General features: G+C 60.9%; 2 protein-coding genes across 4 annotated transcripts in view; both read left to right on the forward strand.

Moving 5' to 3' along the window:
• LLGL2 (LLGL scribble cell polarity complex component 2) overlaps window positions 1–5,358 on the forward strand; it is a 37,274-nt gene extending 31,916 nt beyond the window's left edge. The window contains exons 22-28 of one of the 3 annotated variants that reach the window (XR_010408468.1): window positions 313–341; window positions 581–628; window positions 827–869; window positions 995–1,056; window positions 3,494–3,763; window positions 3,875–4,153; window positions 4,823–5,358. Coding sequence is in view for 1 of the 3 variants with exons in the window: in XM_045888467.3 (XP_045744423.1) it covers window positions 313–341; window positions 581–628; window positions 827–869; window positions 995–1,056; window positions 1,256–1,263 (190 nt within the window). In the remaining 2 variants the exon portion in view is untranslated. Of the gene's footprint in view, window positions 1–312; window positions 342–580; window positions 629–826; window positions 870–994; window positions 1,057–1,255; window positions 1,591–3,493; window positions 3,764–3,874; window positions 4,154–4,822 lie in introns of those variants that run through there. The other 2 variants (XR_010408467.1, XM_045888467.3) reach the window with 2 other exon arrangements.
• Window positions 5,359–5,962: 604 nt separating this feature from the next.
• MYO15B (myosin XVB) overlaps window positions 5,963–27,144 on the forward strand; it is a 29,135-nt gene continuing 7,953 nt past the window's right edge. Inside the window, 43 exon segments of the mRNA XM_064582528.1 lie at window positions 5,963–7,531; window positions 7,533–7,752; window positions 7,755–7,974; window positions 8,352–8,415; window positions 8,629–8,738; window positions 8,912–8,986; window positions 9,323–9,419; window positions 9,681–9,784; window positions 9,954–10,017; window positions 10,206–10,319; window positions 10,464–10,619; window positions 11,349–11,462; window positions 11,550–11,816; window positions 13,018–13,113; window positions 13,377–13,508; window positions 13,887–14,012; window positions 15,471–15,548; window positions 15,708–15,823; window positions 15,909–15,954; window positions 16,093–16,217; window positions 16,608–16,725; window positions 16,970–17,139; window positions 19,441–19,534; window positions 20,385–20,441; window positions 20,723–20,780; window positions 20,995–21,125; window positions 22,008–22,103; window positions 22,215–22,450; window positions 22,533–22,711; window positions 22,953–23,025; window positions 23,456–23,617; window positions 23,868–23,968; window positions 24,067–24,143; window positions 24,269–24,353; window positions 24,555–24,653; window positions 24,777–24,886; window positions 24,986–25,210; window positions 25,329–25,407; window positions 25,493–25,600; window positions 25,683–25,908; window positions 25,986–26,076; window positions 26,192–26,399; window positions 26,853–26,965. Of these exon segments, the coding sequence (XP_064438598.1) occupies window positions 5,963–7,531; window positions 7,533–7,752; window positions 7,755–7,974; window positions 8,352–8,415; window positions 8,629–8,738; window positions 8,912–8,986; window positions 9,323–9,419; window positions 9,681–9,784; window positions 9,954–10,017; window positions 10,206–10,319; window positions 10,464–10,619; window positions 11,349–11,462; window positions 11,550–11,816; window positions 13,018–13,113; window positions 13,377–13,508; window positions 13,887–14,012; window positions 15,471–15,548; window positions 15,708–15,823; window positions 15,909–15,954; window positions 16,093–16,217; window positions 16,608–16,725; window positions 16,970–17,139; window positions 19,441–19,534; window positions 20,385–20,441; window positions 20,723–20,780; window positions 20,995–21,125; window positions 22,008–22,103; window positions 22,215–22,450; window positions 22,533–22,711; window positions 22,953–23,025; window positions 23,456–23,617; window positions 23,868–23,968; window positions 24,067–24,143; window positions 24,269–24,353; window positions 24,555–24,653; window positions 24,777–24,886; window positions 24,986–25,210; window positions 25,329–25,407; window positions 25,493–25,600; window positions 25,683–25,908; window positions 25,986–26,076; window positions 26,192–26,399; window positions 26,853–26,965 (6,789 nt within the window).

Genomic DNA, 27,144 nt, shown 5'->3' on the forward strand with positions numbered 1-27,144 from the left:
TCAGTAAAAGGCCAGGTGGCCTCAGGGTGCTTCCCTGAGGTGCCCACTGGGGGCAGGCCAGAAATCCCCTCCCCGGTGAGCTAAGCCCACCCTCCTGGCTCTGGCTCGCTACCCCCACTTCGTAGGCCCCTCCCTCCTGCACAAGCTGCCACCCCCTGCAGAGCTTGGTTCACCACCCTGGCTCAGGGTAGGCCCGGTCAGTTGACCTCATTCTTCATGGGATCAGGGCTTTCTGAGCCACAATGGGGAGCCTAGGCCACCAAACCACCCCCCCCCCCCCCCGCCCAGTCCTCACCATCTCTCTCCCCGCAGGAACTCAGGGAGCCAGAGTGATGGAGAGGGTAAGATGGGCTTCCCTGTGGCCAGGGGTGTGGGGGGACAGAGGCATTGTGATACTTGGGCCCAGACCCAGACCCAAGGGGAGGGAAAGGAACCCCAGGCCTGCAGGTGGTGTGCGGCTGAGTAGAAACGGCATCCCTTCCAGTCCTGAGCTCTGGGCTCTGGCACTCCCACTCCAGGAAAGAGGGAGCTGGGACGGAGGAGGCCCCAGGGCTCGCCTGACTTGGCCTCTGTCTTCCAGAGAGAAGTCCTGGCCCAGTGATGGAGCACGCTCTGCTCAATGACGAGAGTGAGTTGGGGCAGGGGTTGGTGGGCTGGCATGAGGGGTGTGTCCCAAGGGAGACTTAGAAGGCCAGGGTAGAACTGAGGGCCATTACCCTGAGGGGGGCGGACCCATCCGACACCCCACCAGGAGAAGGGGGAGAAACGTTTGTGTCTGGCCCAGCCTCTGCTGGCTTCACCACGGGTCTGTTGCTCACTCCTGCAGGGGTCCTGAAGGAGATCCAGAGCACACTGGAGGGAGACCGAGGGTGAGTCACTGCTTGGGCCTGCAGGGTGGGCCGTGAGGTGCCAGGAGCTCTCTGGGAATGAGGGTCCTTGTCTGACCTCCCCGAGGTCCCCGCGGATGGTGACTGCCCTGTCTTTGCCCACGCAGGAGCTACGGCAATTGGCGTCCTCAGCAAATGGCCGTGGGGTATAGCCTCAGCAATGGGGGAGGTAGGTAGGGGCTCTGGGCACTGCTGCAGGGCTGGGGGCAGCTGGGAGGGCCCACCCCCTGATGCGCAGGGATAGGAGAGAGCGCCCTCACGGGCCCCTGGGGGTCCTGAAAACCTCCGCGTCTGGGCCCCGAGTGGGTGACGGAGGCCGCTGGCCTGCCCGGGAGGCTCCTGCGCCCTTGTTCTCTCTCGTTCCGCAGCGGAGTGAGCAGGTCGTGAGTGCAGGCTGCGCGACGAACACACACTACTGAGGGCTCTCCTTGGGGCCCGGCCCCGCCTGCGAGGACCGTGCCCGGGGCTGCGCCAGGGGCTGGAGCCGACCCGTGTCCACCCCGCTGCTGCTCTTGGCCTCGGGAGAGGCGGGACCCCGGGCCGCGGGGCTGCCGCTCCTGGGCCTTGTCTGTCTTGGTTCTTTTGTCAGTGTTGCACAGTTTTTACTCCCTCCCCTTTTTGTAGTGGGCTGGGTTTTAAATTATAAATTTTAACTGCCTCTGGGTGAAAAAGAGTCTTTAATAAACACCTTATTACCTCTTCACCAAGCTGGTCCAATGACTAATCTTTTTAATCGTGGAGAGATTTTCTGCGGAAACGGAAATGATTGTTAGCCGGTCCCTTGCCTTTGGCCCTGGGGTGCTGTCGCCGGACCAGGCCGGTAGTCCAGAGGATCCCTTTTGGAAGCCATTTGAGTCAGAGCAAACTGTGCTTCGTTGTGTCTGAACGCTGACACCTCTGTGTTTGGGAATGAATGGCAAGAGTTAACCGTCACGAGTCTGCGTGACTGCATCCCTGGGCCGGGACCGAGGGAGTCCCCTTTGGCCTTTCCTTGCTGTCAGAAGGGGAAGACACAGTATCTCAGACCTGGTGGCTTCTTCCAGACTTCAGGGAAGGACTGTGAGCCGCTGCTGAGGTCGGAGGCCGTGCCCAGATGAGGGGCTAGATCAGACTGCTCTTCTGGTCCTTATAAAGGGGTTTAGTCTACTTGGTTCTGCTTCATTTACCTGTCTGCTGAGCATCTACTACATGCCGGGCACACGGGGTCAGAGGCGGCCGAGACAACGTGGTCCCTGCCCTGTGGGGCTCACCGTCCTAACGAGGGCAGGACGTCTGAGGATGCAGGCAATCCAGGGGCCTGTGAAAGACGTCAAGCTGGGAAAGGGGCACGGCCACGGTGCGCTAGGTGGGCCGTTCTGCACAGATAGAGGGCTGGTAGCACTCGAGGAACCGGCCTGCTTGCTGCGGGAACGGGCCAAGAGCGGAGGGGAGTCGGCAGGAAGTGTGCTGGAAACAAGACCACCCCATGGCCAGGGCCAGACCGGGACCCCTGGAGCCTGGAGGGCAGGGGCACTGCTGTGTGGCACAGGAGCTCACCTGGCCTGTTGGAAGGACCTGGATCAGCACACAGGGCAGAGGAGGAGCCAAGGTCCAGGGCCCAGGATGGATGCACTGGGGGAGCATCCTACCCACCACCCTCCAGCCAAGCATGTGCAGCTCAAGAGTCTCTGGGTTGTGTAACTTGGGCCACTCCAGCCCCCCATGTTCTCCTTAGGAGTGGGGGTGGTGCTTACTGAGGTAGCCCCCAAAGCCACAAGGAATGCAGAGGAACAGTTCCCCAAAGGGAAGAGGGACACAGACAGCGGTCCCAGAAGTCGTGGAGAAGGGAGGCTGGGTAGATCAAAAGATAAAGCTACAGACAGGAGGAGAGTGCTGTATACCCCGTCGGACAGCCTGGACTTGATCCTGAGACTCTGGAAGCCTCTGAGGGGCTTGAAGCAGGGAAGTTCCTTTACGAAATGTATGCTTCCAAAGACCCCTGTGGTTTAAATCCCAGCAAGCTCCACTCGTGTGACTTCAGGCAAACTGCCCACCTGCTGTGCGTCCCGCTTTCTTCTGGGGAATGGAATGATGACCATACCCCCTCGGGATCTGTTGCGAGGTTCACGGGAGTCCACAAGGTTCACGGGGTCCTGCTGGGGTCAGGGAGAATATGTTTCAGCTTGATGCACAGGATCTTTATTTTTATCATAAAAGAAATTAAGCTCTGCTGTTTACATCTTTTTTTTTTTTAATTTTTATTTATTTATCAGAGAGAGAGCACAAGCATGGGGAGCGGCAGGCAGAGAGAGAAGTAGGCTCCCTGCTGAGCAAGGAGCCCTATGTGGGACTCGATCCCAGGACCCTGGGATCATGACCTGAGCGGAAGGCAGAGGCTTAACCGACTGAGCCACCCAGGCATCCCTGCTGTTTACATCTTGAGTTAACACTGGGTCCTCACTATTGTAGGTCAGAGGGTTATGCAACAAAAGTGGGTGCCAAGGAGGGAGTGAGAACATCACACCCCAGAAAGCTGGACACACACACACACACACACACACAGCTATGGGGACTCGTGTGGTTTTCAAACCACCCGTTTAGAGGGACTTACTGCTTGTTTTATCCAGTCAGCTAACATAACTCACACAAATGGACAAGTGACGTGAAGTTTCCTGCCAAGAAACCAAGAATTGAAGACCATGGTAAGAACGCAAGCACCAAGAAATCAGAAGAAAACGGCACACCAAGCACCTCCAGGGCCCAGAGAGCCTCATGGCCACAGCCATGACCCAGCTAACCAGACTGAACAGAAGCCGACCACCACCATACACACATCTGAAAATACCCAGACTCTGCAAACGGATTTACATCCACGCTCGCTGAGGACGAGCCTTGCCGTAAGTACTCTGTGCTATCATAGTATTAGCTAGTGTTGGTGGCTCGCCTATTTTGGTTCTAAAAAACCTTCTCCTAATCGGGAGAATGAGATCAACAATTTTTATTGATAGGCGAGCACAAGCGGAAGGGTTTGGCATGGTCTAGAAAGTGGATTAATGGAAGTTGGGCTGGCATGGAGAGAGGAGCTGGAGGTCCCTGCAGCTTCCGTCCAGGGAGGGGTGCTGGTAGCCACACGGTGGAGACACTGAGAGGCTGAGTTGACAGGACCTCTGCCAGAAGGTGAGAGAGTGGCAGAGGTCACCGCTGACTCCAAGGCCCTTGCCGACATTCCACAGGCAGCTGGACACGTAATCTGAAGACTCGGATCTGAGGGTCTTCAGCATTGACAGGTGGGAGACTTGGTGCTCACTTAGACTTGGAAGTCAGGCAGGCAGACCCAGTCCTCAAACACTGGCTTTGCCCATGACCCACTGTGTGACCTTGGGTAGATGATGTCACCCTTGTGCTTTAGTTTACTCACCTATAAAACAGGGCATAATAATAGGGCCTACCTCGGAGGGTGGTAAGGATTAAATGAGAGTCTATAAAATCGCAGAGCACGTTAACACCCAAGCAAGGGAGGTGAAAGTTACTGTGGCTGGTGGGAGGGCCCGGAGGGAGGGAGGGAGGAAGGAGCATGGTCGGAGGAGGACTCACACAGAATCGAGGGGCAAAGCAGGTGAAGGAATGGGTGGGGCAAGTAGGAGCCAGAGGCGAGGGCTGGGCTTGGTGGAGAGGTGGGGGGAGGTCTCCTCTCCGCCTGCTGTCCTTTGTCCACGGAGTTCCCTGGAGGCTGCTGGAGGTCACACACCCAGGAGGTGGGCTTGGAGGGGTACCAAGGCTGTCTGGTTCCAAAGCCGGTTCCCAGCAGAAGCTCCGCGGAGCAGAACAGCTGGTCCTCAGGATCCAGGGAGCTGGGTTTAGTACCCAGTTCCTCACTTTCTAGCTGTGTGTCCTTAAGCCACTTATCCTCTGAGCTGATTCCCCTTCTGTAGAATGAGACTTTATCCCTTTCCTAGGGTTTGGGGAGATTTGAATGTAAGGCTGCTTGGGAAGAGACCTGAGGCCTGCCACACCCACACGGCTGAGTGAGCTACAAGACCTGGCCTGGATCAACCCGGAGGCGAGGAGGGCACCAAGAAGGCAAGAGACTGGAGAGGAGCACCGAGCTCTGTCTGCCCAAGAGCTTGCAGGATACATTGTAATGAGCCAGAGAAAGTCCAGCTTGCTGCTGGTGGCAGTCCCTCACACCTATGCTCCAGAGGGCCTTGGGAGCCAGACTGCCTGGGTTGGCATCTCATTTCTCACACTCCCTGTGACACTCAGCTGTGTGCCTCAGTCATATCAGGCATAAAATGGGAATTCTTAGGGTACTACCTCTTAGTGCGCTTTCAAGAATTAAATGACTCCAGGGCACCTGGGTGGCTCAGTTGTTAAGCATCTGCCTTCAGCTCAGGTCAAGGTCCCAGGGTCCTGGGATCAAGCCTCGTGTTGGGCTCCCTGCTCAGCGGGAAGCCTGCTTCTCTCCCTCTCCCACTCCCCCTGCTTGTGTTCCTGCTCTTGCTCTCTCTCTGTCAAATAAATAAAAATTTTAAAAATATATTTAAAAAAAAAGAATTAAATGACTCCATAGTGAAGTGTTTAGAACAGTGCATGGCACATAAGCCCTGAAATGTTAGCTATTTATTGATATTGAGTCCAAGAGAACTAAGGAAGGAGTGGGTGACCCTTAGAGCCCCCAGGATGGTCCAGACAGGTTCTTTGAAGGAGGGCTCACCGCCCGCCCCCCTCCACTGGGCAAGCAGTGAGACAGGAGCAGAGCATGTGGGTCCTCAGTTTGGCGGGGTGCCAGGCTGACCTGGCGGGCAGCCACTCCCAGGTGGCACGGTTGCCCTGTCCTCGGCCTTTGTCCCCTGCGGAAGCGTCTCTTTCTTGGGCGGCCTCCCTTCCTTTGTTGGCCTAGGGGGTCAGGACCCGCAGCTACCTGCATTATTAATGCTCATGGGTAAGGCTGGAGCCCCCGGGGGGTAGACTGAGCCTGTAGGCCCTGCCAGGGCACAACCGGTGTGGGCGCTGCCAAGGGCTGAGGGCGCCAGGGGCTGCCAGATCTTCCCGGAGAGGACAGAGACACCGGGAAGCCCCTCTTCACTGAGCCCGCCATGGGCGGGAGCAAGGGCAAAGCGCCCCAGCGCCAGGACAGGCCGGAGAGGCCGGCCTCCGGGGAGCAGGAGTCCCGGTCGGCCAGCGCAGACGGCGCGCCTAGCCGGGAACGGCGACAGGGTCGCGGTAAGGCCCACAGCGCCAGGCCAGTCTTGGGGCCCTCCACTTCGGGAAGCCACGGGACCCCTGGTGGCCGCCAGAAGCCCACCGCAGAGCGGAACGGCGGCTGCAGACGGCCAGCGGCTGGGCCGCCCGCGGAGGCCCAGCGGGGACTAGGCCGCGCGCGGTGTCGGGGACCCAGGTCTAAGCACCGGGACGGCCGTGGCGGGCGCCTGGAGGAAGAGAGTCTCCCCGGAGAAGGGAGGACCGGCGAGCTCTGCCGCCGCAGGAAGAGAGGAAAAGGGCGGAGACACCCGGCTCGGCACGGCCGCCGAGAGACCCGGCGCCTCGATGGGGACGCGTCAGGTGGAGACGGGGGCAGCTCTGGCCAGGAGAGCGAAGCCCGCGAGGCCCAGGAGAGCGACAGCCAGAGCAGTGGAGCCCCGGAGCTGCGGCCCAAGCCGGAGCAAACGGACACGGGCTCGGGAGACCCCCAAACTGGGTCGGAGCCAGCGCTGGAACCCGGCGAGCGCCCCAGCAGCGACGGTCTGAGCAGCGACGGCGGGGACAGCCCTGAGCCCCGGAGCCGGGAAGGGTCGTCGGGGGTGGGACCCCGGGGAGAGAGCGAGGATTCCGGGACAGGCACGGAGTCGAGCCTGGAGGGGGCCGGGCGGGGAGGGGGCCCAAGGGCAGCCCCAGGAACTGCGAGCCGGGCCACTGAAGCCGAAGAGACTGAGCCGGGCAAAAAAGCCAAGGCCTCCAGCCCCCTCGAGGGCAGCCCCACGTGCGTCTCCCGGAGCTCGCCGGCTTCCGGGGACCCCAGGCCGGCCCGGGACTCAGACAATGAGGCGCGGTCGGAGGCTGAGCCGCAGGGCGACGAGCCTGGAAGAGCCTCGGCCTCGGCCTCGGCCGCCGGGACTCGGCGCCGCCAGGACGGAAAGCTGGTGGGGAAAGTGCAAGTGGCGGCGGGCGAGAGCGAATCTGGGGCTGGAGAGCGGGACGGGCCCGGAACCCCAGCGCCGCTGGCCGCCCTCGTGGCGCTCCGCAGGCTCCGCGCGAAAGCGCCGCCAAACCCGGCTCCCCGGGCCGCGGCTCCGGCTCCCCGCCGCGCCGGCCTTAAGGAGAGGCTCCCGCGCGGAGTGCGCGCCCTGGGTCTCCTGCGCTGCCTGCAGCTGCGGCGGCGGCGGCCGGCCGGCGAGGGCCGGGGGGCGGGGCCGCGGGGCGGGGTCACGGGCCGGGACTGCGGCGACGGCAAGGGCTGTGCCTGGCGGGACGGCCCAGGGCTCCCCCTAGCGGCGACTCGAGCTCCCCACAGTTTGCGAAGAGCTCAGCTCCCGGAGACTCTTCTGAGGATGAGGATCCGACTCCGGATTCCAAGCCCCAGGATCCACAGGACTGGGAGGGCGTCGAGCAGTCGGAGCTCAGAGGAAGCATCCACGGACGCCCCACCCGGGGAGGGGCACGTTTTTGCCTTGTGCAGGAGCTTCGGGGGACAGTGAGGGGCGCAGGGCGAGTGGAGAAAATGTGGCCGGGCCCCGCCGAGGCTCTCTGCTCGGCCCTACTCCCCACGACGAGCCCCTACTCGACGAAAGCGGCTCCAGCAGCGAGGCGGAGCCCGAGACCTTGGGGGCCGAGGCTCCGGTCCACTGGGCTCAGAGCTCAGAACCCCGCGAGGACCCTGGGCTTGGCACGACGCGCTGCTGCCCCGACTCACCTTGGAGACCCGCCTGCTGTGGGAGAGAAGCCCGGGCCCCTGCGGGTCCCCGAGGGAGCGGTGGGAGCCAGAGGATGAGACGGAGGAGGACCTGGAGCTGAGCCTGGGGCCGGGCGTGGAGGGGCCGCCCTTATTGGGCGCTGAGGGCAGGAGTCTTGGGGAAGGCCTGGGAGACACGGAGGACCTGGCTCAGCTGCGGTGAGCAGGGGGTAGTTCCAGATCTGTCTTGTCTGGGCCACATCCTGCCTCCATTTTTATAAATTGTAACCTTAGAAGGGATTGTACTTTTTAACCAAAGGTCTGGCTGGAAGAGACAGGTGAGGCGTGAAAATCAGGTGCCCGGCCTGGGACTTGCTTCCCTAACTGGCACAAAGCTTCCCTCTGGTCAGCGGCCTGGTGGTGCTTGCAGGCCCCATGGAGTGGGTACCTCACTTAGCAGCCGTGCCCTGTGTTATGCTCAGGGCCCAGAGAGGATGCATGACTTGCCCAAAGTATCTCTACAGCCAGTGGCCGCGCTAACCCAGGACCTCCTTCTGCCCCCGATTCCCTGCTCCGCTCTCCTGCTGTCCCCACAGACCAGTGTGTCACGGCTCTGTGCTGCGATGCCTCAAGAAGAGATTTCATCTGGGCCGAATCTACGTATGGGGGCACCTGGGGAGGGTTGAGGGGCTGGGATTCCCTGTCCCCTGGGATCTGAGGGCCCTCTGGCACTTCCAGAACTTCTTCCTTCTCCTCCCTGGGCTGGGTGCTGAACCCTTGCTGGGGAGCTGCAGAGTGGGGGCAGGGGGCCGGGCTGCGGAGCACTGGAGCCCCACTCTGTCTGCAGCCCCTGCTTCCTCCGTGTTCCCCCAGACCTTTGGAGGGCCTCTTCTGCTCTCTCTGAACCCCCGCCGGCCCCTGCCTCTCTTCTCAGCTGAGGTCCTGGCCAGCTACCACACCAAGAAGGCCCCTAACACCACCCGGTACGTGACTTAGCCCCACCAGCCCTCTGCTCACCGCTCCCCCCCGAGTGGCTAAGCCCCAGCATGTCCCACTCACCGAGATCCTGGGGACTGAGGGTCCTGCCTACACCTAGGAAGGCCCAGAAGCCCATCTCTGGTAACCTCCTCATTTGCTTCCTTCTCTCCTGCCTCAGACACATCTCGGCCATCGTGGTATCGGCCCATAGCCGGTCTCGGAGTACTGGGCAGGGCACGTGCATTCTCCTTGGGTGAGTGGTGGTGCCCCACGGAACCCACAGGCCACTCTGAGGGCTGGGAGACAGGGGCCACGGGGTCTGCATTTGAAGCTGCTGGTCTGGTCCACTGCCGGGCAGCAGCGCTGGACTTTGTAAGGGCTGTGCTCTTGGCTGAAGTCATCCACATGCCCCTTGAATGTGGCATCTTGGAGACTTCTCTTTGGTCTGCATGCCCTGGGTCTATCTCTCCATGTTTCCGGGGTGCGGGGGCTGGTATCACTTCCAGGCGGGCATACCCCACTTCCTGGGCTCCGTGGGGTGTCCTGTGTGCCCCTTCCGGGAGACCCTGTCAGCCCCTCCCTCATGCAGTGGGCACAGTGGCTCAGGGAAGACAGAAGCTGCCCAAAAGGTCGTGCAGCCCCTAAGCAGCCTGGAGCAGGAACACGCAAGGGACTGAAGATGTCAAGTGAGGAGGCGCTGGCCTTTTCCCGGGGATCCAAGAGGGACCATCCTTCTCCTTTGGGCCCGGAGGGTGGTCTCCAGGCGTCTGGCTTCTCCTTGGGGGCAGCCCCAGGCACTGCCTATCGTGGGGCAGGGTGAGGTGGGGTGGGACTGCCCCTGTCCGTGGAAGAACACAACCCCCAGGCGCAACGTGTCCTCAGCTGGGATGGCTGGTCAGTGGATTCCACCGCCGTCCAGGGATACTTGAATGCTCCTCCCCACCCAGCTGGACGGTGTGCTCCTCCTACTCAGCAGCTTTGGCCACACCAAGACAGTCCTCGATGCCAACGCCAGCCGCTCCGGCCGGGTCTTCTGCCTCCACCTGCAGCAGTGAGTGACGGGGGTCCTGGCGGGCACAGGGGGCACTCAGGATCAGTTCCCTTTCCTGGGAACCCAAGGCTGCCGCCCTTGGGCCCAGCCCCTAGTGGGTCCCATTCTGAGCAGCGCCCCTAGGTTTCAGGCACCCTGGGCACCCCCACCCACTGCCCTGTGCCCACAGCGGGGTCATCGTGGGAGCCTCTGTGTCACATTATCTGCTTGAGACCTCAAGGGTGGTGTTTCAGGTAAGACCTCTCCCCCCCCAACGAGGCTCCCCTCTCTCTAGCTCCCAGAATGGGAAAGGGGGAGGGGCCACTGTAGGGGGTCGTGGTCGCTAAGCCCCCCATCCCTGCCTTTCCCAGGCCTTGTCCTTGCTCCCCTGAGGCACAGGACCGGACCACTGCTCCCCCTAAGCCGGTCCTTCTCCCCCAAGGCCCAGGCTGAGCGGAGCTTCCATGTTTTTTACGAGTTGCTGGCGGGGCTCAACCCTGCGGAACGGGAGCAGCTCTCCCTACAGGGGCCAGAGACCTACTACTACCTCAACCAGGTGGGGGAAGGAAGGCCCGCTCGGCGCTGGGTGACAGGGCTTGCCCAGGGAAAGGTCTTGGCATGGGGGTCTAAGGAGTGGCCAGACTAGAGGGGAGCTCTGGGCGGCCGGGCCCTGTCCCCTCACCCCCCTCGTACTCTGCAGGGCCAGGCCTGCAGTCTCCAGGGCAAGGATGATGCCCAGGACTTCGAAGGACTGTGGAAGGCCCTGCAGGTCATGTGCCCCAAGGAGGTGACCGCCGCCTGGGCTGTGCTGGCCGCCATCCTGCACCTGGGCAACATTTGCTTCTCCTCTTCCGAGGTGGGCTCCCGCTGTGGCCGGTTCGGACGCTGGATCAGCAGTGGCTTGTTTGCATAATCAGGGCGGAAACGATACCAAACACTTGTAGGTAGATTACCAAGCCCTGGGCTACCCCACGGCCCCACAGCGGCCCTGGAGAGCGGGCAGATTCCTGTCGTATGGGTGAGAAAACAGGCCTGGATCATCTATGCCAGCGTGGGTTCCGCTAAGCCACCACCCCACAAGGGAGACCTGCACTGACTGAGCAGTTATTATGTACCTGGCACTGTGTAAATCACTTTCTGTATGTTTCCTAATTCCGTCCTCACCACAACTAACTTTAGGGTTGTTGTTTGCCCTTTAACAATGAGACAGTGGAGGGGCGCCAGGGCGGCTCAGTCAGTTAACTGTCTGACTCTTGATCTCAGCTCAGGTCTTGATCTCAGGGTCGTGAGTTCAAGCCCCGCATTGGGCTCCACGCTGGGCATGGAGCCTGCTTAAAAAACAATGAGACAGTGGGGGCTCAGAGAGGGAAAGACTCTCGCCAGAGGCGGCCAGCTAGTGAAGGGGTAATTAGGACTCGAACTCAGGGCCCCCAGGCTGCAGAGTCGGCTCCCACCCACCCAGATCGAACTTGGGGCAACAGGGCAGCTCCCCCGGGGCAGCGAGGCCCTGCCTCCTCTGCACCCGGCTGCGGGATGTGGCCGATCCCCAGCAGAGGTCTCCGCGCCCCCTCCCTTCTCTGTCCAGCGGGAGTCCCAGGAGGTGGCTGCCGTGTCCAGCTGGGCTGAGATCCACATGGCAGCCCGGCTGCTGGTGGTGCCACCTGAACGCCTAGAGGGGGCTGTCACCAGGAGGGTCACGGTGAGCGCTGGGCTCCTCAGGGGCGGGGCCACCCACATGGGCCTCAGGCCTGTTGTTCCACGTGTACCTACCTCCTCTGCCCCCCAGGAGACACCGTATGGCTGCGTCTGCAGGTCTCTGCCGGTGGAAAGCGCCACTGATGCCAGGTGGCCCTGGGGGCGGGAGGGAGCCGCAGCCGGGCCTGGCACTCTACGGCACAGGCTCACTCACCCTGCCCACAGGGACGCCCTGGCCAAGGCTCTGTGTTCCCAGCTTTTCACCTGGCTTCTGACGAGGAGCAATGAGAAGCTGGCAGCTCCCGGGGAGGGAGAGAGCGTGGATAACGTCACTGTCATGGACGTCTACGGCTTTGCGGTCGCCCCTTGGGGCAGGGCCTGGGACGGGTGGCCCACCTCATCCTGATCATTTCTGGGGTCAGCGCTGCCTGAGGGGGGCGCTCGTGAGCGCCTGCCTGCCTAGCCCTGAGACAGCGCACACCCCACAGGGGTAGCCTTTCTGCTCCACTCTGTCCAGCCCTGACATCGCCTCTGGAGAGTTCTGTCCTGCTTGGCCTTACAGAGCCTCACGGACGCCTCTAAGGCAGCGGAAGACAGAGGCCCTAGGATAGATCAGCCCCCAGCCTCCCCTCCCATGCCCCAAGAGGAACAGGAAAGGGGACAGCCCCCTGAATGGCCCTGAGTTTTCTTTTTTTTTTTTTTTAAAGATTTTATTTATTTATTTGACAGAGAGAGACAGTGAGAGAGGGAACACAAGCAGGCAGAGTGGGAGAGGGAGAAGCAGGCTCCCCGCCGGACAGAGAGCCCGATGCGGGGCTCGATCCCAGGACCCCGGGATATGACCTGAGCCGAAGGCAGACACCCAACGACTGAGCCACCCAGGTGCCCCGGCCCTGAGTTTTCATAAGCTTTTCAACCCCTTTCTAGAAGATCCCACTTCCTCAGGGAAGGGAGGAGGGGGCTTGAGCAAGAGAAGGTGGCCTCCACCCTCGTTCCCGGATGGGCACTGTCCCCTGCTCTCTCCTCCCCAGCCTGCCCCTGGTGACTATGCCCTCTCCGAGGGGGGAGGGGATGACGGCAAGTGTGTGTGTGCGTGCGCATGTGCACTCTGTGTGTGTTTCAGAGTGTGTCAAAGCTCTCTGTACAAAGCCGCATGGCGTGCGGGCTCTGCTGGGTTTGCGAGTAACATGCTGGGGAGCAGAGGAAGGAACCTGTAATCCCTACAGGAAGAATGCTGGAAGGCTTCTCGGAGGCAGCGGCCTGGAGCCCTGCTTAGGAGGATGTGGGATTCCGATAGCCAGCAAGCTACTGGGTCATAGGAAGACGTGCCTTCCTGACCCCAGGATGGCTGTGACCCGCGGCCTGAAGGCTCACAGTCATGCTGAGGCAGCGGGAGGGGTGTGGGCTGAGGCCTTTGGACTTGACCCTGTGGGCTGCAGCCTCAGCCCCAGGGCCCCACTCCTCCCTGAGTTCTGGGAGGGCAGTGTGCAGCCCCCCCTCCCCCGCCCCATGCCCCTGCCGTGTGGGTGCCCACGTCCTTGCTGCCCCGGTGCCCCCAGGCCCTGCGGGTGAACGGCCTGGAACAACTGTGCAGTAACCTCGCCAGCGAGCGTCTGCAGCTCTTCTCCAGCCAGATGCTGCGGGCCCAGGAGCAGGTGAGAGGCGCTGGTCCTGGCGGTGGCCGGTGGCACCCAGGCCTTCCCGAGCAGGGGCCATCCCTGGGAAACAGAGGGCCCTGAACTGCGAGCTCGGCCCCAAAGCCCCTCATCCCGCCCCGCCCCACTATGGGCCATCTCAGCCCTTCTGGGCCTCATTTTACTCATCTGGACAATGGGAGGGCCATCCCTGCTCTGGGTCCAGTGAGCTCCCCCACGAACGCGGGTGTGCTTTGGAACCGGCCCCGTGCTGCTATTCCCAGGAGGCCTGTCGGCGAGAGCTGCTGCCCTGGGTGCCCGTTCCCCAGCCTGTGCGGGACACCTGTCTGGACCTCCTCATAGACCAGCCCCACAGCCTCCTGAGTATCCTGGATGCCCAGACATGGCTGTCCCAGGTGAGCCCCGAGCGGTGGGGGCCCTGGTGGCCAGGCCAGGGCCAGCAGGGCCTCCGAGAGGAGCCACAGGTGATGGGGGCCAGAAACCCTGCGCGTAGCTTCTCAGCACAGCTTGGGTTCAGATCCTGTCTCTGGGTGATCCTGACCTCTCTGGGGTTCCTCAAGTCCTTGCTGCGGAAGGGGCAGGGTGGTGGGCACTGCGCAGGGCTCATGCAGGGCTTGTGGTGGTCCCTCGGGCCTCCAGCTAGTAGGGAGCAAGCCTCGGGGCCGTGGTCCTCCCATTCCACAAATACTCATTGATGACCCTGGAGGGATGCATGGTCCGGGCAGGGGCACATCTTGTGCAAAGGCCTGAGGGAAGCTCGTCCCTCTTATCAGGCCACAGACCACACCTTCCTCCAGAAGTGTCACTATCACCATGGCAATCACCCCTGCTACGCCAAGCCCCAGCTGCCCCTTCCGATCTTCACCGTGAGGCGTTACGCTGGGCCTGTCACCTACCAGGTACTGGGGTAAATCAGGGACAGACCCCTGGGTGAATCAGTGAGGGTGATGTGGCCCGGGTGTCCCCTCCCCAGAGCTGACTCACCTGACAGCTAAGAGGAGTAGGTGAGGGGAGGCCCCTCCCGGGGCTTGACCATATGTTTCTACCTATGCCCTTGTTCCTACACAGTTCCCAGCATGATTTAGTGAGTTCTGGCTGAGCACCATGGGGTAGAGGGAGATGAGACTGGGAGCCTTAAGACCAGGAGGGGAGGAGCATATGTGTGGGGCGTGGAAACCTGACTCTGATAACCTCTGGCTGTCTGCTTCTCCTCCTGAGCCTATGTTTTCCCACCTGTAAAATGGGAATGGGAGTCCTATAACACTTGTGAGGATTAAATGCAGTAATGGGGAAGTGGTCAGGCAGGTGCCTGGCACATAAAGGTGCTCACTGAAGGGACTCGCCTTTCCTCCTTCTGAGTTTCACGGTGACAACACACCTACCCAGGAGGAGAACTGCTGAGGGGAGGGGACCTGGTATAAAGGGTAGGACCATATGGCTAGTTTGAGGTAGGGCAAGTCCAATAAGGCTTCCTGGAGGAGGTGAGCTGTTTTGGTTGTAGAAGAAAATATAGACCACCCAGAAGTTACCCAAACAAGAAACCTAAGGTTTATCAGTTATACCTCTGTTCCCTCCCGCAAAAAAACCCCAATCACATCTAAAAAAACCCATACACACAAGGGGATTGAATAAAGAAAACCACAAAACTATATTGAAGCTCACAAAAGAAAACATTTTTTTAAAGATTTTATTTATTTGAGAGAGAGTGAGAGAGAGCATGAGCTGGGGGGAGGGACAGAGGGAGAGGGAGAGAAATAGGCTCCCCAATGAGCAGGGGGCCCAATGCGGGGCTCAATCCCAGGATCCCGAGATCATGACCTGAGCCAAAGGCAGACGCTTAACAGACTGAGTCACCCCGGCGCCCCAAGAAAAAAAAATTTTTTTTAAGTAATCTCTACTCCCAACGTGGGGCTGGAACTCATGACCCAGAGATCAAGAGTCGCATGTGTTCCTGAACCAGCCAGGCGCCCCAGAAAAGCTTTAATTTTGATGAAATCCAGTTTAATTTTTCTTCTGTTGCCTATACTTTTGGTGTCCTATTCAGGAAATCGTTGCAAAGTCCAATGTCATGAAGCTTTTTTCCTACGTTTTCTTCTAAGAGTTTTAGAGTTCCAGGCCTTAAATTTAGGTCTTTGATCCATTCATTTTGGGTTAATTTTTATATCTGATATAAGAGTCCAACTTCATTCATTTGCATGGGGATTTCCAGTTTTCTCAGAGCCGTTAATTGACGAGACAAAGGTGGTCCTTTATTTAGCCCAGTGGGGAGAGGCGGGATTATGTGACAAAAGGGACCAGGCTCCACCCCAGTCTTCTCTCTTTGGCTCCCCCTCTACTCCCCACATTGTCTCTTACAGGTTCACAAATTTATAAACAGAAACCGGGATCATCTTGACCCTGCCGTGGTGGAAATGCTTGCCCAGAGCCGTCTCCAGGTGCCCCCCACCCCTCCACACTGTGTCCCCCTGCCCCTTGGACCGTGGGCTGAGGCTTCTGGGGTCTGGACGCCATGGTCTGGCCCACCCTGGCTCCCCGGGGACGGGCTATGGACGGGCCTGGGAAGCAAGCCAGCTCAGCCTCCTCTTGCCCCACAGCTTCTGGGCAGCCCGTTCCAGGAAGCAGAGTGCCAGTCCAGGGCTGGGCCAGGCAAACCCACACTGGCCTCTTGCTTCCAGCATTCCCTGGAGGACCTCCTAGCCCAGCTGGGCAGGTGAGAACAGTGCCCCCCGCATAGGAGACCCCAGGGACTCGGGGGCTGGTCTGCGCCCACATGACCCCCCCCTTCCTCCCATCAGGAGCCATGTCTATTTCATTCAGTGCCTCAACCCCAACCCAGGAAAGGTGAGCTCCCCCGACCCACCGCACCTGGCCCCAGAGCCTTCCCATCTACCTGCCCTGCCCTGCTCAGCAGCACCCCTCCCCCCGCCACCCCGCCCCGCCCCGACTCCAGCTCTCACTGGCTCTGTTTGGTGGCCACAGCTTCCGGGCCTCTTTGACGTGGGACACGTGGCTGAGCAGCTGAGCCAGGCCAACATCCTGGAGGCGGTGTGTACCCGCAGTGCCAACTTCCCTGTGCGCCTGCCCTTCCAGGCCTTCCTGGCTAGGTAGGGTCCCAGGATGGAGGCAGCCGAGGGCCCAGGCACCTCGGGCCGGGACCCACAAGGACAGCCCCTCAGAGTGGCTGGCAGACCTGGGGTTCCTTCAGGGCGGAGGTGGGCCCACTTTCCTCGGGACCCCAGGTCTGGCCTCCAGCCCGCCTCCTTTCACTGCTCTCTCTCCCTCCGTCCCTCTCCTTCCCTATTCACTATCTGCACCACCCCCATGCCTCTACCTGGCCCTCCGCCACTCAGCAAAACTCTGCTGGGTGCCGGGCACATAGTAGGTGCGCTGCAAATCGTTGTTGAATGGCTTAGGGGCCGGGGGGTGTCAAACAGGCGTGGAGGGAGGTCCTCTCTGTGCTTGTTCTGACCTCAGCTTCTCCCTCCTCGGGGTAGGTTCCGGGCCCTGGACACAGAGGCGCGGGGAGAGTCCTCTGACCGCGAGAGGTGTGGCGCCATCCTGAGTCAGGTGCTGGGGCCCGAGTCACCCCTCTGCCACCTCGGGGCCACCCAGGTGGGTGTGTGTGCGGAGAGGCAGGCGTGGCTGGGAGGGAGAGGAGCATTCCGGGACAAACTCAGGAATGGGGGGGAGGGGTCCTTCTGGGTGGGGAGGCGATGGAGTGGGCCTGGGAGGCAGGTGTCCCGGGCTCCCCACAAGAATCGGTTGTCCTGCCGGAAGGGAGGAGGCCGAGGCCTGAGGAGAAGAGCAGGGTGGGCCTCGGCCCCGCCAGCCTGGGCACCCTCACCTCTGCCCCCAGGTCCTGCTGCGGGAGCCGGGCTGGCAGCAGCTGGAGCAGCACTGGGCCCGGCGACGCTCCCAGGCCCTGCTCAGCCCGCACCTCGGCCTGCACACCTGCATCCCCCTCCAGCACCTCGGCGGCCTCCTCCTGCCGCGGATGCAGGCGCAGGCGCGAGGGCTTCAGGCCAGGTCTGCAGGGGTGGCGTGAGACTGGGGGCCTCCTCCAGGTGCTGGGGTGGGGTGTGGGAAGGGTAGGGCCTCAAGGAAATCTACCTGCCCCGGGGGTCATCCTGTCAGCATCCCCATGCAACCTCTGCTTGAATACCCCGAGGGACAAGAAGCTCACTATCTGCTCAGGCCACCTGAACCTGAGTGTTTTCTAGTCTGTTCTCCACTCTGCCCCAAGAATAATCTTTTATCAGACTGTGTGAGGCCCTGCCTATCTCTCCAGCCTCTAGGCCAGATTTTTATTCTCCAGGCTCTTTGGACTTCTTGGTCCTATAGCACTTCCTTCCCCCTTCTCATGTGATTAATGCCTATTCACCTTCACAGCTTGTTGGGAATGTCTGTGCTGCTTCACCCAATAGCTGTGGCTCAACCTTCTCCGTTACCCTGGGCCCAGCGCTGGTGACCCCGGGATGGAGGCAGAGGTGGCGCCTCCCAGGTGCACTGGGGAGTCAGGTGCAGACAGTAAACCAGCCACCAGTCACCCCCAAGGGGGTGGTAAAGGGCTAAGAACAAAGTAAGGACAGTGCCATGGACCCCAGGGGAGCCTTCCAAGACAGGGCACTCATCACCACACTCTATTTCCAAAATGTTGTCATCACCAGCAGAAACACTGGATCCCTCACGCAATCATTCCCTGCTCGCCTTTCCTCCAGCCCCCAGGAACCTCTCATCCACTTTCTGTCCCTACGAATTTGCCTATTCCAGATATTCCATGTGAGTTGGCTCGTACAATATTTCCTCTTACATCTGGCTCGCTGCACTAAGTGGAACGTTCATGAGGTTCATCCATATAGTAAAAGGTGGCAAGACTTCGCTTCTCTTTGCCCCTGGGTGCGCAGACCACACCTTGTGTCTCCACTCATCTGTCAGCGGTCATTTGGACTGTTTCCACTTTCTGGTGCTTGCGAATAAAGCTGCCGGGAACACGAGTGTGCCAGTATGTCTGTTCAGCTCTCTGCTTCCAGTTCTTTTGGGTCTTTACCTAAGGAGTGGAATTGCTGGGTCATATGGTAATTCTGTGTTTGGTTTTTTGAGGAGTTACGCTCCCACCAGCATGTGTCAGTTTTCCAATTTCTCTACAGCATTTCTGGCACTTATTTAACACTTAAAAAAAAAAAAGATTTCTTCATTTGAGAGAGAGAGAGAGAGCACACACGTGCACAAGCAGGGGGAGTGGGAGAGGGAGAAGCAGACTCCCTGCTGAGCAGGGAGCCCGATGCGGGACTCAATCCCAGGACCCTGAGGTCATGACCTGAGCTGAAAGCAGATGTTTAACCCACTGAGCCACCCAGGCACCCTTATTTTCCACTTTTTAAATGATAGCCATCCTAGTGGGCATGAAGCCATACGTCATTGTGGCTTTGATTTGCATTTCTCTAATGACTAACGAGGTTGAGCATCTTCTCATGTGTTTCTTGGCCAGTTGTGTATCTTCTTGGAGAGATGTCTAGTCAAGTCCCCAGTCTGCCTTTTGTTTGTATAGTTTGTCTTGTTGTTGAGTTGTGGGAGTTCTTTATACATCTTGGATATCAAACTCTTATCAAATACGTAATTTGCAAATGTTCTCCCATTCCATGGGTTGTCTTTTGACGCTCTTGATGGTGTCCTTCGCACAAAAGCTGTACATTTATTTTTTTTAAGTAAACTCTACCCCCAACTTGGAGCTTGAACTCACGACCCCGAGATGCTCTACCAACTGAGCCAGCCGGCCGCCTCAAAGCTATATACTTATTTTTAAATTTTAATCCTGCTCAGGGCTCCTTCCGTGAGGAGTCTTGTCTTTCTTTTATCTGGACAGTTTTCAAAGACATGATCTCTTTTGTGATCTCTTATTAGATTTCCAGTGATAGCATTTTTTCATTTTTAGAAGTTTTGCTTCTTAAATAAAAATACGCCAGACACTTCTCAACATGTCGATTAATTGACTTCATCTTGTGGTGGGGCAGGGATTACACGGATCCTCACTTCGCAGATGAGGACAATAAAACCAAGAGGAAGGGACTTACCCACAACCACACTGACCAACTGGGTGGGAAATGAGCCCGGCGGTCGGCTCTGCTGCCTGAGACCGTAATCCACGGTACCAAACCCCTTCTCAATGTACTTGTTCTTTCAAGCTGTCCTGTCCTTTCCCTGTGGCTTCTGTTAAGGACCTAGGGGTCATCGGCCTGGGGTCCGTGTCTACATTCATGTCTCGGCTTGGAGGGTTTGGGTACCGGCTCTAAGCTCGAACTCCTCCCCAACCCCCTTCCCGGCCTCCAGGAAGCGATACCTCCAGCAGCGGGCAGCTCTGGGACAGCTGAACAGCGTCCTGCTGGTGACCCGGCCCCTGCTCCGGAGGCGACAGAGATTGCAGGTGAGTGTCTGGGTGGGGCTGCTGCCCCTGGCAGCTCAGGGTAGAGAAGTCAGGCAGCCTTGCTGGCCAAGTTGGCCAGACCGTAGCTGAGTCACTCCTGGCCCAAGCGCACGAGGCCCGAGGGCTCAGAGACCACGGCTGGCCCAGCTCTTCCCATTTCCCGCTGCCTGGCCAGGGGAGTCTGGGGCCTCCGGGAGGTCACTTCCTTCATCCCTGCCCACCCTCCAGAGTGTGAGTCTCCCCTGCCTGCCGGGGGTGCCTTCCCATCCCCTCCAGACCTTCCTCAGGGCCGGCCTGCTTCCCTCTTTTTTTTTTTTTTTTTTTAAAGATTTTATTTATTTATTTGACAGAGAGACAGTGAGAGAGGGAACACAAGCAGGGGGAGTGGGAGAGGGAGAAGCAGGCCTCCAGTGGAGCAGGGAGCCTGATGCGGGGCTTGATCCCAGGACCCTGGGATCATGACCTGAGCCAAAGGCAGACGCTTAACGACTGAGCCACCCAGGCGCCCCTGCTTCCCTCTTTTGCCTGATGACTCCAACATGGGGGCCATAAAGCCGCTCAAAGGTCAGCGCCCACATACTGCTCCTCTTTGTGGCCCCTCCCTGGCTGGACTTTGTCCCCTGGGACCGTTTCTTCCTACCTCCTCCCCAGCACCCCTGCAGACGGGCAGCAACGGCCGGTGAGGGCTCTGGAGGGCTGGCGGCAGGCAGCTGGCCCCTCTGGGTCTGGGCTAGTTTCTCCACTGGGGGCCGGAGGGGGCAGCTGAACTGCTGAGGTGGAGAAGATCTGCCAGGAGGTTCACGGAGACCCCTCACTGGGGCACCAGCTCCTCTCACATCTCCCTCAGCAGCTTGGGCTTCGGTGTGGCTGGCACAGTGGCCCAGCCTCCAAGACAGCGCCAAGCATGGTAGGTGGCCTGGAAGCTCAAGGGTGTCCACTGGGTTATGAGCCTCCCAAAACTGGCATGGCTTGCGGACGAGTGTGGGGTCCTGGGTGTGCATCCCTTGGGCCCCCCAAGAAGAGGCCTGGGCCACCCTCGGTCTCCTTCTGAGGGCTCTTGGGGTCCTATTTGTGTCCAGGATCAGAATCCTTGATCTTTGGAAAAGTTTATGGTCCTGGGGGTGAGGAGGGACACTGGGTCCCTGGACCCCCTCCTTTAGTACATAGTCGATCGCTCCTCTCTGCCAGGAGCTGGGGCGCTTGGAGATCCCCGCTGAGGTGGCCGTCATGCTAAAGACAGCAGAAGGTGGGTTTTGGTTGGTGTCCCTCTTACCATGATCCCTCGCTCCCCCAATCTCTCTGCTGTGCAGTCTGTCCCCGCGGTCCCTCCCTGTGATGCTCTGGGCTCCCCTGGGCTCCCTCTGCCCCAGGGCTGGGGGCGGGTAATGAGGGGTGGAGGTGGTCCACAGCCGGGTGCCTTATGTCGGCCTTTCTGGGCTGCCTCTCGGCGCTTCCCCCAGGCCATCACCATGCCTTGGTTGGGAGCATCACCGAGTCCATGCCCCCTGAAGTTCCGGTCCGGAGCAGCCTGACCCTCCCACCCGACATCGACCAGTTCCCGTTCTCCAGCTTCATCTCCACTAACTTTCAGGTGGGCCCCCAGACCTCGGCTCTCCCTGGCGGACCTCCACGGCTCCCCAGATATTAGCCCTGCCAGGCAGAAGCTGGGCCTGTTCCTTCTTCCCACTCCACCCATCCTCTCCTATCACGGGGGTGATGGGTGCAGCCACACTGCTTGGAGAATAGCCCCTGAAGCCAAACGTCTCACTCTCAACTGAGAGTGAGATCCGTGATGCCACAACTTTGTTACCCCTGCAGCATCGTCCTGCCGTTGAAGTCATGTCATTAGCGTGTGTCCAGGCTGCAGTGTTGGATACAAAAGCAGGATTCCAAACTGGACATAGAGTAGAATCCCAGTTTTGTTAAAAACAACAATAGGTGTGGGAGGGCGATGTAGGTATCTGTGCGTAGAAAGCGAGACTGGAGGGGGCGCCTGGGAGGCTGAGGCAGTGAAGCCTCTGCCTTCGGCTCAGGTCATGATTCTGGGGTCCTGGGATCGAGCCCCGCATTGGGCTCCCTGCTCAGTGGGAAGCCTGCTTCTCCCTCTCCCTCTGCTGCTCCTCCTGCTTGCGCTCTTTCTCTCTCTGTCAAATAAATAGATAAAATCTTGGGAAAAAAAAAAAAAGCAAGACTGGAAAGAGAAGCTAAAATGTCAACTGTGGTCACGACTGGCAGGGAAATAGTAATGGGTTTTTTATTCTTTATCCTTTTGCATGTTTTCTGAGTTTTCTGCATGCACGGGCATCAATTTTCTAATCAGAAAGAGCCACTGAGATGCATTTCTAAGGTGGTTTTCCTCGCCAGCCGCTCTCCGTCTCCCAGGGCGCGTGCTCCCGTGGGCTCCGCCGGGCTATCTCCAGCAGGTCAGCACAGACCAGCACCTGCTCAGGTGCTGTCTCCCCCCTCCTTGCAGGAGCCAGCCCTGCCCAGCCCTGGGCAGCCGCTGGCCAAGCCCCTGACCCGGCTGGATGGTGAGAACCCTCAGCATGCCCTGGATATCAACAAGGTGGTGAGTGACGCATCGGGGAGGGGACGGGCTGGGGGACCCTGGCTCCTGGGTGCTGGCTGAGCGCCAGGGGAGCCCTGCATGTCCTGCCTTCGCCTTGTTCCCCGTCTACAGATGCTGCGGCTCCTGGGGGATGGGTCCCTGCACCCCTGGCAGGAGCAGAGCATGGGCGAATACCTGGTGCGACAGGGCCAGCGCCGGCCAGGGCTGCGGGACGAGCTCTTCAGCCAGCTCGTGGCCCAGATCTGGCACAACACGGACGAGCAGCACAACCAGCGCAGCTGGGTCCTCATGGCCATCCTGCTCAGCGCCTTTCCCCCCATGCCCACCCTACAGAAGCCACTGCTGAAGTAAGGGGCCTGCCTTGCGGGGCCCAGTGAGTGGGATCGGTGGACTGCCCACCCCCACAGCAGCCCTGTGCTGTCCCCGCAGATTTGTGTCCAACCAGGCCCCCAGAGGCATGGCAGCGCTGTGTCAGCACAAGCTGCTGGGGGCCCTGGAGCAGACGCATCTGGCTCCTGGGATGGCACGGGCCCACCCCCCGACCCAGCTCGAGTGGACCGCCGGGCGGCGGCGGGGCCGCATGGCTCTGGACGTCTTTACCTTCACTGGTGATGCTCACCTTCTGCTCAGGCCTCCCCAGGCCCACAGTGGAGCCAGCCCTGCCTCCTCACCCTCCCTGGACCCCCTTCCTGCCTCAGCCCTCTAGCTGCCCCCCCGTGACTCTGATCACAGGGTCCTGTCCTGCTGTCCTTCTGTCCTGCTTCTGGAACCCCCATGGGGAAAGCAGCCCCTTCCCGTCAGGAAGGACCTGCTGCCCCTCACTCCAGCCCCCACCCCTTGTCCCTACAGAGGAATGCTACTCAGCCGAGGTGGAGTCCTGGACCACGGGGGAGCAATTCACCGGGTGGATTCTGCAGAGCAGGTACGGGGACCTGGGATGGGGAGTGTAGCCAACACGGACCCCTGTCCCATCCTCATCCTCCCTGCCCACTCTCCTGTCATGGGGCGCCTCCTGCAAACCCAGGGCCAAAGCCTGCTCCCCGAGGGCGTTGGCGGGGCGGGGGGCACAGAGGGGTAAGTGGGCAGGAGCCAGACAGTAGGTTCAAGCTAGGGAGCAAGAGTAGAGGTTATATTTATGGTCCAGATTCTAATGAAATAGGTCTATAAATAAATGGGTGCATCAGAGCTGATGTGGAAGCAGAAGGTCGTGAGGTGCAAATAAAGGAGAGCTGTCTGAGGAAACCAGTTCCTCACCCAGGTTCTGCCTTCCTCAGCCGCCTCCCCTTGGGTACCCTCGGGGTGGTCATCTTCCTGGCTGATCACTCCCTATGGCGCCCCTTTGTCCCTCCCAGAGGCCTGGAGCTGCCCCCCCGTGGCTGGTCCGTGTCACTGCACTCCGGGGACTCCTGGCAGGATTTGGTGGGCTGTGACTTTGTGCTGGACCTCATCGGCCAGACTGAGGACCTGGGGGACCCAGTCAGTCCCCACAGCTACCCCATTGCCCCCCGTGGCTTGTAGGTGCCACCCCAGCACCCCTGTCCCAGCCTGTTCCTGTCTCTGTTCTGTCACAGGTGACCCCCATAGCCACCCTATCACACCCCGGGGTTCGCAGGACTTGCTACAGGCCCAGCACCCCCCCACACACACCTCCGCTTCTCCCACCCCACGGGGATGACCCCCCACAGCAGATTCTATTCCTTGCCTCAGCCTGGACACCACCCCTATCCAAGGCACCCCCTTAGCTGGGCCCATTGTCTCCTGCAGAGCTGAGGCCATCCCCCCCGCCCCTAGCATCCAGGCCCCTCCATTGCCCCCAGGTCCACCCCCGGGGCCAGCCCCAGCACTACCCAGCAGGAGCCAGTCAGGTAAGGCCAGAATGGGCACAGCGAGGTTGGCAGTGCAATGCGAATGGGGGTGCAGGGTGCCCCACACCCCAGGGTGACACCCTCCTCTGGCCCCACAGGGGAGTCTCAGACCTCAGGGAACCTGGATGGCTTCCTGGACCACCTCTTCCAGCCAGTCCTCTCCCCGGGCCACAGCGTGAGTGTTCTGCACATACACCCGACCCCGTCCCTGGCCCTACCCCACCGGGGCCTCCACTGCCTCTCCCATCTCTCCCAGGGCTCCAGTTCTGACCCTGTGGCCTGTGGCCTTTGTCCCTACAGGATCTGGAGCAAGGCTGGGCTCTGAGCAGCCGCATGAAGGGAGGGGGCGCCATTGGGCCCATGCAGCAAGGCAGCTACCCCATGGGTGAGTGCAGGGCTGAGCATCCACCCAGGGTCTCCCCAGCCCAGCAGCATGGGCAAGCACGGCCCGGGACCCCCAGGCAACTGGGGTCAGAGCTCCAGCCAGCACCCTGAGGGCCCATCCTCTTCTTGTTGCTTGGAGCTGGAGGGAGGGGGTCTGCGGGCGCAGATAAGGATCGACCCCGGGGGGGCCCTGTTCCCTCAGTTTACCCAGGGATGATGCAGATGCCCGGATACCAGCCAGCCATGATGCCAGCCCCCGTGCCCATGATGCCAGCGATGGGCGCAGTCCCTGCCGTGCCAGGTAAGGCCGGGTGGCGGCTCCCTTCCCAGGTAGGAAGGGAGGAAGGGAGGTCCTCCCTGGGGCCCGGAGGGCGCAGTGGGCAGGGGGCCACGTGCCAGCTGGGCACTTGCATGCCACTTGCAGCCATGGTGGTGCCGCCGCCGCCGCAGCCGCAGCCCCTGCTTCCCAGCGTGGACCCGAGGCAGCTGGTGGCCCAGCAGCAGAACTTCATCACCCAGCAGGCGCTGATCCTGGTGAGGGTGGGCAGGGCCCTCAGAGGGCCTCGCGGGGCCAGGTCTGCGGGGCAGAGCCGGGGCGCTCTCACCAGGCCCGCCGCCCCCTCCCCCCACCAGGCCCAGCAGATGACCGCCCAGGCCATGACCTTGTCCCTGGAGCAGCAGACACAGCAGCGCCACCACCAGGCTCAGCCTCAGGCCCGGGCCCCCGGAGCTGCCTCGCCGAGCTCACCCCCAGCCGTCGCCCCCAAGCCCAAGAAGCCCCTGGCCCCACGCGGGGAGCCAGAGCAAGAGCTGAAATCGGTGGGTGCCTGTCTGAGGGGAGGAGCCGAGGCCGGGCGGGTGGCAGGGCTGCGTGGGCGGGAGACCCCACAGGGATGGGGCGGGGAGGGGGGCGGTGCTGGGAGAGGGGCGACTTGGCTGGCGGGGCTGCTCCTTCACTTCCCCTTCCTGCCCACAGGAGACCTCACAGGAGGCCCAAGAGAAGCCCCAGCGGCCCAGGAGCTTCCAGCAGAAACAGGACTATTTCCAGAAGATGGGTGAGCGTGCCTGGGGTGGCCGGCCTGTCCAGGAGCCCGCTGGGCACGCCACGGAGAGTAATCGGGTCACCTGGGGCACTTACAGGGCAGCAGCAGATCAAGGTGAAGACAGTGAAGCCTCCACCCAAGGTACAGATCCCCCAGGAGCAGGAACAGGAGGAGGAACAGGAGCAGGAGGAGAATCCAAGAGCAGGTGGTGGGGACTCGGGGGGCGGGGGAGCCCTGGCGCCGTGGGTCTGTGCAGGGTCTCACACGTTTCCTCTCCTCCTGGTCAGTGCCATCCCCCCCACCTCCCCCCATAGTGAAGAAGCCACTGACACGAGGTAGAGCCAAAGGGGTACAAGAGGCCGAGGCTGAGCCGGCGGCCCCAGGGGTGGGGCCTGGTGGTCACCCTGAGCCAGCCCCGCAACGGCGGGCAGAACCAAGCAGGGAGATTCGCAACATCATCCGCATGTACCAGAGTCGCCCGGGCCCCGTGCCCGTGCCCGTGCAGCCATCCAGGTGGGCCTCGGGGCGACCAGGGCTGCCCACTCCCCCGGGAGGCGCTCTGTGCGCTTAGGACCTCTTCCTTCTCTCAGGAAGCCCCCACAAAGTTTCCTGAAGAAAAACAACCCTAAGGATGAGGCTCTGGCTAAGCTGGGGATCAGCGGTGCCCACGCGTGCGTGTCGGTGAGGCTCCATCCCGTCCAGGGCGTGGCTTCTCACCTCGGGGGTCCAAGGCTCTCTGGGGGAAATTTGGCCTTACCCCTAGACCCAGCTGTGTCCGTTCTCTGTGCCTCCCCAGACGCCATCCCCCAGCTCAGGGAAGGGCCTCCCACCGGCTGTGGCCCCTCGCCCCAAGGTCCCGCCACAGCTTGGGCCCTCCAGCTCCACCAAGGAGAACCAGGGTCTCTCTGGCCAGACTCCGCCTGCTGCCCGGGCACCCTCCCCTCCACCAGCGCCCCCGCTGCCTCTGCCTGAGGAACCAGGGACCCCTTCAGCTGGGCCCCGCGGTAAGGAACCTTCTAGCCTTCTGTGGTGGGCTTCGTTGGGGCGGGCAGTGTCCCCAGAAGCCTCTCAGTGCCCAGGGCTGCGAGGTCAGCCGCTCAGGCGCTCGGGGCTCCGGACTATGGGCAAGGAGCCCCAGCTTCCGCATTCCCGTCCAGGGCAGGGCTCTGGGGCTCTTGTGGCACTGAGGGACCGTCTCGGGATATTGTCCTCGGTGCATCCTGGCAGCCCCATCAGGAACTTAGTGGCCCTGCTGACGTGGTCAGGGGCAGCAGGGAAAGTCTGAGGCTGGAAATGGAGGCTGGAGCCGGGATGTGGACAGGAGGGAGGCAGCAAAGGTTGAGTAGGCCGAGCCCTCGCAGGGCCTGAGGGAGGGGACGGTCTTTTGTCCCCGGGTCCCCATCATTCTGGCTCTGGCAGGTCCTCCCCTGAAGCTCTTTGGCCCCTCCCTCTGCCAGGCTGGATGGAGCCCATGGAGGACCAGGGAGTCTCCACCCAGCTGCTCGTGCCTTCCGGCAGTGTGTGTTTCTCCTACGTCAACCCGCCCTGGAGGTTGTTCCTACGCAAGGAGGTGGGCACTCGGCCGGGGCCGCAGCCGGGCCTCTCTCTGGGCTGGGGAGGGGCGGCAGGCTGTGGTGGGACCCCAGCACCTCCCCATACACAAACACTGAGGGCCGCCTCCCCACGACCCACCTCCTCAGGCCTGGTTTTCCTTCCGGGTCTGGGAGGCAGAGGTGGGCTGGGAGGTAG

This window comes from Mirounga angustirostris, unplaced genomic scaffold, assembly GCF_029215605.1.
Source record: "Mirounga angustirostris isolate CCGP_5_RB_7025 unplaced genomic scaffold, mMirAng1.0.hap1 SCAF_17, whole genome shotgun sequence".
Taxonomy (NCBI): Eukaryota; Metazoa; Chordata; class Mammalia; order Carnivora; family Phocidae; genus Mirounga; species Mirounga angustirostris.